At 49.4% G+C, this 13,166-nt stretch overlaps 3 protein-coding genes across 3 annotated transcripts; 2 read left to right on the top strand and 1 right to left on the bottom strand.

The window, feature by feature from the left end:
• Positions 1–340: 340 nt before the first annotated feature.
• Positions 341–6,260, top strand: ALT_4384 (dopey family protein; the record flags this gene model as incomplete). Its single annotated transcript, XM_089599736.1, has 8 exons — positions 341–431; positions 515–639; positions 695–844; positions 908–3,144; positions 3,195–3,421; positions 3,474–4,047; positions 4,111–4,945; positions 4,998–6,260. 8 exons carry the CDS (start codon positions 341–343, stop codon positions 6,258–6,260), a joined length of 5,502 nt encoding a protein of 1,833 aa, XP_089456074.1.
• Positions 6,261–7,818: 1,558 nt separating this feature from the next.
• Positions 7,819–9,149, top strand: ALT_4383 (putative HIT finger domain protein; the record flags this gene model as incomplete). The annotated part of the gene is made up of 3 exons (XM_033559941.2): positions 7,819–8,083; positions 8,152–8,736; positions 8,824–9,149. 3 exons carry the CDS (start codon positions 7,819–7,821, stop codon positions 9,147–9,149), a joined length of 1,176 nt encoding a protein of 391 aa, XP_033415832.2.
• A 116-nt stretch (positions 9,150–9,265) lies between these two features.
• On the bottom strand, positions 9,266–11,321 carry ALT_4382 (putative glycerol:H+ symporter (Gup1); the record flags this gene model as incomplete). Its single annotated transcript, XM_033559942.2, has 4 exons — positions 9,266–10,258; positions 10,309–10,878; positions 10,936–11,003; positions 11,066–11,321. The coding sequence occupies 4 exons, from the start codon at positions 11,319–11,321 to the stop codon at positions 9,266–9,268; spliced, it is 1,887 nt and encodes a 628-aa protein (XP_033415833.2).
• Between the last annotated feature and the right edge of the window lie 1,845 nt (positions 11,322–13,166).

Genomic DNA, 13,166 nt, shown 5'->3' with positions numbered 1-13,166 from the left:
ATCATTAGAATAAGTCAAGTGGCGTTAGACATAATCATCATTGGGAAAGAGATAATCTCATGAAGATGCGACGGCAGGTCATCTAGGTTGCTCTCATCTGCTGAGCGCAGCTACGTGGAGTAGATAGTAAGTGGAGCTAGGTTGACGTCGCTGGAAGGCCGGAGCTCCAAGGCGGACGGAGACTCAAAACATCTCCGCCTGGTCTATCTATTCAGGCTGCGTGGCTTCAGTTGTTCGCAACCATCCGCAAAATCATCCGATCATGCCAATCCTGATGAGCAAAATATGAAGCGCCGCGATCTGAAGCAATTCCGCCTACCGAATATCCACTACTGGCACCATGAGCCTTGATCCGAGCTCTTTTCCAAGGTCCAACTCCCCCGCAAGCTCCGACAGCTCCTTTACGCGCTCCCGCTTACGAGGGAAGGAGGGTACGCAAATTCCAGTTCAGATATGCAATTGAAGGCAAATGTGATTATTCGGGACTATGCAACTCACTTATCTTCGCAAACAGAGCCCTTGAAGAAAGACAAGAATTACCGCCGCTATGCTTCAACTGTTGAAAGAGCCCTGTCGTTGTTCGACACAGCACTACAGGAATGGGCGGACTATATCTCATTCCTTAGTCGCCTGTTGAAGGTAATTTTAGGCTTCATGCGTCTAGAACAATAGGCAAATTGCTCACCTGGTTCAGGCTCTCCAATCGCATCCCGCAGACTTACCAGTCGTCCCCCACAAGGTGCTTGTAGCCAAACGCCTCTCACAGTGCTTGAACCCTTCACTACCGTCGGGCGTACACCAGAAAGCGCTCGAAGTATACATCTATATATTTAATCTGATTAAGGTTCGACGTGACGGGAAAAGAAATTGAGTGTCCATCTGCTAATGCCTTTAATCGGCCAAATAGTCTGAAGGCTTGTCACACGACCTCCCCTTGTACCTGCCAGGCATCGCGCCCACTCTTACCTTCGCCTCGCTCACAGTCCGTCCTCTGTTCTTATCCTTGGTAGAAAGTCATATTTGCAATCTCGAGCCATGGGCCATTCGTCCGGCATTGAAGGCTATAATCTTGGCCCTTTTACCAGGCCTGGAAGAGGAAACCAGTGATGACTTCGATCACACGCTGCGACTCGTTAACAAATTCCGCGACATCGCAGCAACGAAGCTAGAGACGCAGAGATCCGGAGCAGATGCGGAATCAAGCGGTCAATACTTCTGGCAGTGTCTGTTCCTGGCATCCATAACCAGCCCTAGCAGACGTTCGGGTGTCTTAGCTTACCTGAACCGATATTTGCCAAAGTTAGGCATTACGGATCGCAGACCTAGTAAGGGTGATGGAAGTAACTTTGAGGACATGCCACATGATATGCGCGTGGCGGTGGACTCTGTTATCATGCCTGAGCCGGGCTTGCTTATTAGGTGTTTTGCGTCTGGTCTGGTGGATGAACAAATCCTCGTACAGCGCAACTTTCTTGACTTACTTGTGACTCATCTTCCACTCAGCTCGCCTATACTGCAGTCGCGGATCACGGATGACGACCTTCAGAGATTAATGATTGCGGCTGTTGGCGTTGTTGCCCGACGAGACATGAGCCTGAACAGGAGGCTGTGGGCGTGGTTCCTAGGTCCTGAAGCTGCGAGTGATCAGCCACCTTTCGAAAGTGAAGGGACAACGGGAGCATACGCTGTTGATGACGAACGGTTATCGCAGTCAGAGTATTTCAGTCAATTTGGTCTAAAACCTCTTGTAAAAGGTCTGCTTCGGTTGAATGAGCAAGACTCGAGAACTCCCTCGGAAAGGTCAAAGCCATTTCGAATCTCACTTTCATTGATGGACAGATGGGAAGTTGGCGGTCATATTGTTCCTGCAGTATTCCTACCCCTTATGCGCAACATCCAAGCCTTCGGAAAATCAGCTTCCAAGCATCAGTTCGACGAGGTTTTTCGGAGCGCCAGTGCCTTCTTCGATGGTGTCGAGAGTGGCGTGATCTTTTCGGAGCTTCTTGGCCTGATAGACTGGAGAGCTGATGATGTTTGTAGCAAGGAGAGGCAGGCTTTGGACGACTTGCAACTCGCTCAGTTCATTTTGGACAATTTCAATGTCCGTGAAGAGGACATGCTTCTTACCCACGTACCTCTGTTGGTGCTTACTATCCTCGTAAAATTGAGCGAGCTTTCATCATTTACAAAGGATTCCGGAATCGTCCCTGACGAGCTTCTTGAAATATCCAACGGGCTTATGAAGGTTATGAACTCCTTGACAGCGCTACTGACAGAGCGAGCGTTCGCGAGAAAATCTGAATCGGCCAAAGCGATAGCGGATGATTCCATGGTCGACATCAGCGACATTGATATTATGAAAAGAATCCATAGCTTCTATGATCAAAGTAGAAGCAGTCTGGATCTTCCACCACTCCCTTTTCTCCCCAGACACTTGGGTGATCTCATAACGCGGAAAGCTCACGATCTTGCCACATCGGCCCTCGAAAAGCGCAATGGTAGTATACTTACTCAAGAGATCCTGAGTCTTCTGGTTGCCTTGCTGAAACGACTTCCCAAATCACTTGTGTTCCATGACAGGCGCTTCTATCTGGCTATTTGCAGCCGAGTGAAGATTGACCAGGCAGAACAGTCTACATCTTCTTTCTCGACTATATCTTCCATTGTCTCCGCAGTGACCAGCTTGTATTTCATACAGGCCCCTGGGTACTATATCAGCTATGAGGATGTTGCAGAACTGATACCGACACTCGTCCAACGTCTTTGGCAGTTCCTCTCACCAGCAAGTCCCAAGTTTCATGTAGAGGCGGCCCGCTGTCTCTGGCATCTACACTCGGTTTCTTGGTCAGATCATATTGTCGAGGCGTCCATAACATCTCTCATGGTTGGTTCAGCGCCAGGTTCTCACCATCTGTCTTCTGAAGAGCAGGCTGGAAAATATTTTGTTCTCTGGAATCATAGCCACCATGGCTCACACGAACTTCCTCCAAAACAAGCGCACGATGCGAGAAAGGCACAAACGGCTTACTATTCGTCGATGCTTGAGCGCCCACTTTTCCTCGTTTTGGATCTTCTGACTCAAGGGCCCAATGAGGCTTCACAGGTAGTTCAGCGATGGCTTCAAGATTTATCATCCATTCAAAAGTGAGTAAGGCCCCGAAGCTAAGGTTTGTACGATTTCTTACATCTCTTAGGGTGTTTCGTATCGTGATCTTGCGACTTGAGAACCTTCTCTTGCGAGAAACACAGTCAGAAATTGAGGGCGACAACGCCGTCATTTCCACTGACGACTATAAAGAGTGCAACTACCTTTTGCGGACAATCTACAATATCCTCTGCTCGCTGTCCCCCAATGGATGGATATCTCTTCTTACTCAGACATTGAATCCAGCGGATAAACAAAAGGATGGTGCTTCTGAAGGTAAGCTCTGAGAACCTAGTTTTGAATGCTTGACTTACCATCAACGACTTAGATGGTGCTGAATTCCAATCTCTCCACTCTATTATTTTCCAGCTATCCTCAAAGGTAATCATTGGGAGAAGGCGAAATGCAGCATCACAGGCGGACTACGAAGAAGTGAAACTCCAGCAGACCTCCCTGCTGGTCATAAGACAACTTCTTCAAGGACCCGGAGGTGAAGAGATTGCTGAATCGGGAATTGACTCCTTCTTGGTTGATCAACTGTCTTCTGTCCTCGACGAAGGAGGTAGCGTCGAATTGCAAGGGGCTATAATAGACACCCTACTCTCAGCTTTGAAGGTCCGATTCGCGCAAGCATACCTACCACCGCCCCCTCCCAGGCCAAAACATCAGCGTGCACAGTCCCGCGAGCGCCTCACAAGTCCGTCACTTCTTTCCTTTACCAGTGATAAGGCTGATAGAGGTCCTTCGCTTCCTGTTCCACCTCAACCTCCTTCCCACCTTCTAGAGTGTCTTCTCAAAGGCATTAGCTCTAAAAGTTCGAGAGATATCGTGGAGAAGTGGACCCTACTGCTTTGTGAAGTGCTTCCCCTATATTCAGGATCCCTCTTCCAGATCCTGCTCATGTTAGTGGAATGCTTCTGTAAGGAGATTCAATTATCATACACGAATCTTCAGCTCTCTTTTAGACAAACCGACGGTTGGCCAGAAGATCGCTCTGAACATGTCACCATTACCCTACTTACTGGACTTGAGACTTGCATAGCGGCAGCTCACGAACGCCTTCTCGTGGAGGAAGCGAACATACCGGCTGTCAAAAGCCCTGACCACGCCCATGGGTTCTTTGGCAACATGGTGTCAGGAGTATTTGCGACAGATTCTAACCAGGGGCGCTCGACCGCAGCGAACAACAGATTGACTGTATTATTGTGCTTCCAGGATGCCGTTCGACTGTGCTTTTCCATATGGTCCTGGGGTGCCGTGGAGCGAAAGGGCCCACCCCAAGATACCGAGTCTCTCGCGTCCTTCCAATACACCTCTCTGCGGATGAGAAACAGGTCTCGTCGAATTCTTGAGCATCTTTTCACTGCGGAGGCCCTTGAATGCCTAGAGACGATGATAGAGATGTGGTCAAGAGCTGACCCTGACACATCACCACTGATTTTCAGTTTGCTCCACACTCTGGACGGATCTCGCCCAAAGATCACCATTCCAGCAATCTTCAATGCCATTTATACACGAACCAACCCTGCTGCCCTTGAACCCCACCGTAAATCTGCCTTGACGTCAAGCCTCACTGAATCGGAGCTGGCAGGTTTTCTGGTTACTTATGCCAGGTCTCTGGATGATGACGTACTTGACGAGATCTGGACAGACTGTACAACATTTTTACGTGACGTCTTGAGCAACCCCTTCCCCCATAGACAAATCCTTCCCCGGCTAGTGGAATTCGCTGCCATCCTTGGAGCCAAGATGGAGAATACAACCTTTGGCGAGGATCGACGGATGAGAAAGGAACTAGGGGTATGTCTTACCGCCGCATTAACCATGCAGTGCAGTTATTAACTTCATGCAGGATGTATTGCTTCGTCTGCTCACCGCCATCTTCACAAGCAAACCTCTGGGATTATCTCAGGATTCGAGTATACTGGGGAGGCCATCCCTGGATTATGACAACTCCGCTGTACCGCACGCTGGCCCTGACGATATTCTCAGTATTCTTGCACTCTCGATGCCGTCTTTTACAGCACTGTTAGGTGATTCTGATCGCATCGTCTCCGCTGTGTCAGGCATATCCTCTCATGTGACCGGGCCTCTTCTGCGTTCGCGACTATTTCCCAACAATATTAACGGCAGTGTGATGTCGCTCCTGCAACACATTGCGAAGGTTCCAGCTGCTGCAAAAGTCTGGAAGAAGGACATAGCTGATGCCTTCAACGATCCACGATTTTTTGGCTTCCAGGTTGATCTCGTGAGAAGCGGTTGGATGAAGCTACTCAGGCAATGGGTAATTGCCGACAAAGACCGCCTGACAGAGTTGATGTCTCGTCTTCCACCACCGAGTACAGCAGGACTCATGTTCGGTGTTGGAGCGTCTGCTGCTCGCTTGGAAGCTGACCGGAAGGCTCAGTTGAATCTGCGGAGGATATCACTGCTGATATTATCTGCGAATGAAGATTACTTCATCGGAGAAGTACCGGACCTGCTTCAGAAGCTGGAAGATCTGCTTGCGGCAACGAGCTCCTCATCTCCGTCGTCCACCACAAGAGCAGAGATATTCATGGTACTTCGGGCGCTTGCGCTTAAGAGTTCAACTACCACACTTGCGCCATTCTGGCCATTGATCAATACAGAACTTCAAGAAGCTATTTCTAGCATACCTCTTGGAGCGCAACAAGAAGTTTACAATGCATACTCGCTGTTGCAAGCGTGTAAGCTTCTGGATACACTACTTGTTCTGGCGCCAGATGATTTTCAGCTTCTCGAGTGGCTTTATGTCACCGACACGATTGATGCTGTTTACCCTCCTGGGCATCTAGAATCAAGGGCACTTGCGGACGAGATATCGCAGACCTTGGGTGTACGTGGCTCGGCGCCACCACGTTCACCGCGCGAAGCTACCGAGTCTGGCGATGGAATGAAGCGACCTCAGCTGACATTGGATTGGATCCGTGAGACGGCAAAGGACGAGCTTATCGATCAGGTACTTCGACCGTTTCTCGACCGACTTAGTATTTATGCTTTCGAAAGCACTTATGGTATGGGCAATCCGGACTTGAAGAGTTGCCAGGACGACTTATTGGCGGATTTGTTTAACGAGAGCACCATGGCCAATTGATACGAGTGCTTTGTTATTCTTGTATCTTTCAGTTGATATCTGTCTGTACGATACCAAACAGCACTGATGTATCATCCGTTGCCCTTTTAATAGATAGAACTGCAACGTATGGTTTAACAAGGTGCCATTTCTATCATTAGTCGGCGCCCGTGTTGCATATCTTATATAATGAATATAGGAAGTTGTTCAGTGCTGAAAAAATATGCGAAAAATAAACTCATCAGGACCACGGTCAAATAATTTTACTTGCTCTATACGCTCATCAATAATGTGTTTGCGCTGCAGCAGCTGGAAACCGAAAGTAGTGTAGGCAAGAGTTGCCGGATGCAACCGCATATTGCAGGGCTAAAACAGGCAACACCGCCGCCACGCGCTCGTGACACTCAAGCGCCCAACTTCATCTCCTGATTGCAATGTGAGAAGATGATATTTCCTTCTCTCTTATCGAGTCCAAAAGCATGCTTCTCGCTAACTGTGAATATAGCTCTCCAGGCTCATGATCAAACATGATTGCACGTAAAAACGCGATTTCCCTGTTGCGCTCCAGGGCGCCCAGGTTGGGATCCGTATCCGCCTGTGGCTTCTCGACATCCCAAAGCCTCAGGAACGCAGGGACAGCATTACCCCCGAGAAAGCCTGTGGGTGCATTCCGTGGAGGGTAAGAGCTTCGGACTCTTGTATTTGATTGTTTTCTCAGGTATCTTGAATGTTTTCCTGACGCCTGTTTTAGGTTGTTTGGGTTCCTCGCTGGAACGGCTGTTGCCGGTGCTGCGGTCTACTATTATATCTTGGGAGAGTACAGAGTCGCAAATCAAATGCTGAATGAAGATATCCATGTATGTCTCTGTTTACTTCTGCTCACGAACAGGGTCCTTGAGGATTCAGACCCCGTCCTCCCCGTCCGCCCAGCTGCTATGATGCTATACCAGAGCATTCCTGGGTCTGTACCGATGGACGCAACTGACTGAACACATTGTTTGATATCTTGCCTCACTTCCCTGTTCATCCGTTGTCTGAATCATACTGATGGATTTCCGTTAGGCTCTACAGGCAGCCACAACGAGACTGCAAACTTACGTCACGGAACTGGAGACAAAGATAGACCAGTTGCAGAAGAAGAAATGAAGGAAATTTGTCTGATTATCTCTAATCTCCTGACTGTTTTCTTCTTACTCTCGATTACATCTTGTTTTGGATTTCTACCAGCTTGAGCAGTGTCGTTTATACGGGCTCCACAAGAATGACATATCTGGAGTCATTTGAGATCCCGGATACTCTATAATGTACCTCTCTATACTTCAATAACACTTCGATCAATGGACCAAATTCAGTGATCAATCTACTACACAAGTGACGAGGCCCCATAGACATACACTCAAGCACGTGACTCGATTCCTTGTGGATCCTTTGTAGTTGGATGATGCAAACACCACAAACATTTATCCATGGCGCGGTATCTTTTGGCATATTAAGAGCATACGGAATCGTTCACCCCGGTAGACAAGCATCGCGATGGAAGCTTATTAGACCATGTCAGGCACTTTTGTCATTTTCCATCATGTATCGTATTGAAGTCCTCCCCAGCACAACCTCCCATGTCACGCCCGGATGGACGTACGTCCCCGACCGCGGCTTTAACCCAGCGCAAGCAGCTATCACACCTACCATCGGGAGGAAAAGAGGAATCCGCGACGGTGGTCGTACCGACTTATCTTCGCGCCAGAGCAATGCGATTATTCGCCACTTAGCTGAGCTTGACCGGGAGAATCATCGAGACGTGCATATTCCAATACCTGTGAAACAGAAGGATGCGGCTGGTAGAGGTATTGCGATATTGTGCTGAGATTCTAAAGCAACCCGACCATGGCTAACGTGTATTTATTACTGCTAGGGACACGAGGAAAGACGACTTCAAATGTGCGCCGTATCCTTCAATCGCAAAAGACCTTCCGAAACTACCTCGATGATGAGGAGGCGGCCCTGGCCCAAGCCGCGCAGTCGACTATACAAAGACCCTCCACCAGCAAGATCACGAAGCCCTCCCGACGAAGTCTAACTCCCGCCGCTACCCCCAGGTCAGACTTATCGAAAAGGAAGCTATCCACCGTACCACCATCAAGGGCCTCAACGATCCCGCCAGAGACCAGCACCAACGCGACCCCCGACACAGACGAAGACAAAAAGCAACCCGAAGCAGAAACCGAAAACCCGAACCGACTGATCAAATCAGAGCATGACAACGATCCCCTTCTAAAGTCATACATCCCTTCCGCACCCTCAGAGCGCATCATGGAGGCACTCCTCGCCGAACCGCCACTCACATACAACGCGGCTCGTGCTGGTCCGCCCCTAACCGCCAAGGCACCACGGCACTTTTGCTATATGTGCGGATACTGGGGCAAGATTCGGTGCAAGAACTGTCATGTTCGGACCTGTGGTCTGGCTTGTTACAAGGTTCATGAGGACTCGCGGTGCGGTGCGTTCTTTTAAGCTGTCTGGTGCAGACCGGTTTGGCCGATAAGGCTTGACAAAACGTACCGATGTCGAAATGCCAGCTTCATAGCTGTCAAGGCATCGAGTCGCAAGGCCTTGTGTGAAAGGCGCAGGAGTCTCATAACACGGTTTATCGCTGCCCGACGGAGGCATCATTATCTATCCCTCCGCTCAGAGTCCATCACGAATGCTTGGCTCTTTACCGTTCCCGATGATATAAATCGGTTGACGCGTCTCCTTCGTGATCGATGCAATGCCTCATCACAAATCCAATCCCAGACGGATCAAACGGATCGGGCACCTACCATCGCAGCTGGTGGAGGGTTCGTCTGCATGCAGCAGCAGCAGCAGCAGCCATGGCTCAATGTGACTCGCATTGCCTGGAACTTCCAGTAATCCATCATACCTGCTACGAGTGAACCATCAGGGCTCTCAATATCCCGCATAGACAGTTTTAATGATCAATGTCTATGTACATAACCTCAATTCAGAGAAATCTCAGTATCCAAGAATCAACACTTCATCTTAATACCAGCGCGTAACTCCTCTTCCCGAATCTCGAACATGACCTGTACTCCCACAAACAGTGCGCCACAAGCAGCAACAAGGAAGCCAATGCCCGAGTAAGACCCAAGAATCTCCGATAAGAGACTCTTGATCCCATCTAAACCCAAGGCAAAACCAACAAGATTGGCAATCATCATCATAAGGACATTGCCAACAGCGCCGACACCACAGAGGACACGGTATGCGGTTGGGCGCGATCGCCACTTGCGCGCGGGAAAAAGCAGAGTAGCGATGGTCTCGGGCAAGAAAAAGAGGGTGATGAGCCAGCCCCACATGAGGAGGCGAAGGTTAATGTCATGCCAGAGAGCGACGAACGTGAATACCACCAGGAAATTGAAGATCTGACGTGCTTTGGAGAGGAGACCTGGCGAGGATTTGTTCGCGCCTCCCGAGCGTGCTCCTCCGCCCAGGGGTATGTAGAGATAGCGGACGATCCAGCGGTTAAAGGATCGGTGCCAGCCGCGCCAGAAGGCAAAGACAGAGTAATTGTTCGACACGCAGCGGACCATATTCTCAGGGGGGTCGATGCCGTCGAGTAAGGCCCAGAGGCGGAAGAACCGCCAGGGAATGAGGAGCTTGAGCCAAATCACATGTAGATTGAAGAATGCGAGCATGCTAAGTTGTCCGGTTGAATACAGGGACCAATCGGGCGATGCCTGGGAAATAGCCACGGCGTATATATAATGAAGGATTAATTCCATGCTGAGCAACGTCAAGAAGAATCGGATGCCGTATAGAAGAGTACGAGTCTTTGTGAGGGATGGTGGTGGATATCTCTGCTGAGCGATATAGTCGTTGAAGGTCAGGATTGGACCGGTCAAGTACAAAGGCGAGTAAAGTGCATAGGCGACGTAGTTGCGAGCATTGAACGCAGACTGTTCTGCTGGGATGCTCACACGATCACGCTCCGACAGCGCTGCTGGATCGAGCTGTTTCTTCTTATGGCTGTCAGTTATCGTTCGGAAGAGTCTGTGGTCTCAGAGCATACTTCAATTGCGCTCGCCGCTGGATAATCCAGGCTCCAGTAATAATCCATATTGAAACTGATCAACCGCAGGACCGTCAGGTTGAAGAGGATCTCCCAGCGGGGAATCAAGCCTCCAAAGCCATCGATGTATTTGGCCCATTGCACCAAGGAAGCTTCTCCTTCACCACCTGCTGTGAGGAAAGTGGCCACGCGCTCAAGCGGGTACCCGGCACAAAGCTCGTTGGAGAATAAAGTGGAGATGTTGAATATCCAAGTGGCCGCCGGGATATATTTCCTAGGGAGAGACTTGGCAATCTTGTAGTTCAAGTACAGGATCACGAGGACCTTGATAGCCGACACACCATTGAGCGCAGTTATGAAAACGAGAGCAAAGTAATAATCGAATCGCACCCGTCGATCCAGTCGAGCGTCTCCAGTAGTCGCCGCATCGGCACTTCGAGAAACAGAGCTGGCATCGGTCCGCAGTAGATAGCGCTCATAGACCCGACGAAGCAACGGATGAGCGACGAGAAGGATGAGAAGGTAGGGAATGTTATTACGAAAGTTTGAGAATTGGGCATCGGAGTTGTCCTATTCAACGTGGCAATCAGCATCATGGAAAACAGCAGGTATGCAGTCAACACTCACCACCTTACGGCCAGGTATCCAGCCTGGCGATAGCAAATGTTCATAAGCAGAATAACCGGGATGACTCTCTATAGTATTTGATCAGCACGGGTTTCCCAGCTGCCCGCAAACTGGCAACCACACGCCGTACCTTTCGAAGCATCAATAACAGTCTTGAACATCATAGGTACCACGGTCAAGAAGACAAAATAGTAAACAAAAAATTCAGGCGTTCGCCAGTTGGGAGGCGAAGCGCCATTGGCGATGGCATTTGCGCGAGCATCTTTCGCAGACGGGGGTCGCGTGTCAGCAGCGGCCTTTAACGAGGTGGTCGCAGACGAAACGAAACGAGTGTCGAGGGTATCAAGAGAGTAGAGTCTCCGGAACCAGGAAAGGATTGAAGTCATTTTAACAGAAGCATCGCGTGCCCGGACCCATGGACAAAGGCGCGGAGAGAAGAGGATGGTGGGTTGCGGAGAGCAGTACGGAGGACTCCGTACGAGAGGTAGATAGGTGTATCTTTGGGAGGGAAACGAGCTCAGGGGCGGAGTAGGCCAGATTACCTAGGCTCCTACAAGTAGTCCAGAAGCACGAGGTTGACTATAACTGTATCACCGAATATACTACATAACAACCTACAGACTGGAACTGTAATACGACTATTGACGGTTAATTCTCCAACATCACTGCAATTGCAAACCAAACTTCAGCTTCTAATCTGCGATCTTGAAGATCCCATTCCTGATGATGAGTAAGGTACTTGTCAAAGACCTCGATTGTCACTGGCCCGTATGAGTGCCTGACCCCGAAAGGCACTAGTGGTTGAGCTAGCCTAAAGTGGAACAAATGCTAAATTTGGAGGTATCGAGCAACTTTGACGCCTTGCAGCCTGAGGCATAAACGTAGCTAAAGCCCCACTTGATCGCCAGAATGAACGTCGACCAGTATCTACCTAGGTATGAACTATGATCAGACAAACACTCCCAAGATATCACAACAGCAAAAACCTGAGCCGCAAACTAAGAACCGGAGCATTTGTCAACATGGCATCGCGGCGAGTACTTCTACCCCGATCCCTTCGAATCTCCCAGTCGCGTTTCATCTTTTCCTATCTTGATACGTCATTGAATTCATGACACGTGACTGACCTGTATCAGACTGCATTCAGAGTCCACGGCACTGTACAAGGCAAGTACTTCATTGCTACTTTTTGATGTCTTGCTAGCGTAGTTCGCGCGTTGGCTACGCACTTTGCTATTTTGTTACATCGATTGATTACTAACTCGGTCAACGTCTCCAGGGGTCGGATTCCGGTAGGATGATGGATTCTGCATACAGCGAGGTGTTCAGCATAGACACATTTCTAATTCCTATATTCTGACACTAGAGACTTCACTCAAAAGCGTGCGGTTGAGTACGGGCTGAAAGGTTGGGTGAAGAACACTACTTGTGGAAGAGTTCGTCCCCAACCCTAAGTTTCCTAAGTTACCTACACATCTGCAGAAGCTAAGATCATGGCAACAGGTTGAAGGAGAAGTCCAAGGTAGCGACGAGACACTCCAGAAGTTCTTCAAAGACATCGACAAGGGACCGCGTCTCGCACATGTAGTCAAGATCGAGAAAAGGGATCTCACTCCAGAAGAAGGGGAAGATCACTTCGCTGTCAGACGAACTTCCGATTCGGTCTTTGAAGCTGCTAAATGATGGGACTCAATATGTCTTGTTGACCAAAGTTCCCAGTTTTCGTTTTTCAACCGAATGAAATTATCTAATGAGCTGCTTGAATCAGTGCTGAGCGTATTTGAACTCCACCGAGCAATAGCTGTGAGAACATTAGAGAAGTATAAGTGGATGTAATCGTCGATCTAGTCATGCTCTTGTAGGTCGGCATGACGAGAATACTTCGGCCAACGGGATCCTCTCCAGCTCAAATCCACGAACGTCATTTCGCCGTTCGGCTGGCATCCACAACCACCTTGACCAATGCGTATATGGAGCGCCTTAAGTGACGCAATGGCTCACCGAGAATACCTAGCAGCAACGAAGCAGGCTCGGAAAACCGTAACACCGAACGCCCGTTCAAACTTGCATCCCGAATTCCCGACTTTTCTTCGGGCAGTAGTTCACTGTATCTGAAAGTCCGGGGGGGCTGAGTCATTCGCCGTCTGGCAATCCCGGCTTCCCCCGAGGTCACATGGCCGAATCTTGTATTTTACGAAGAAACAATATTGTATCCAGATGACAGATACGAG

The sequence above is a fragment of the Aspergillus lentulus genome (genome assembly GCF_001445615.1).
Source record: "Aspergillus lentulus DNA, contig: Alt08, strain: IFM 54703, whole genome shotgun sequence".
Lineage (NCBI taxonomy): Eukaryota > Fungi > Ascomycota > Eurotiomycetes > Eurotiales > Aspergillaceae > Aspergillus > Aspergillus lentulus.
Note: the sequence above shows the minus strand (reverse complement) of the source record. Positions and strands in the feature narration are given on the sequence as shown.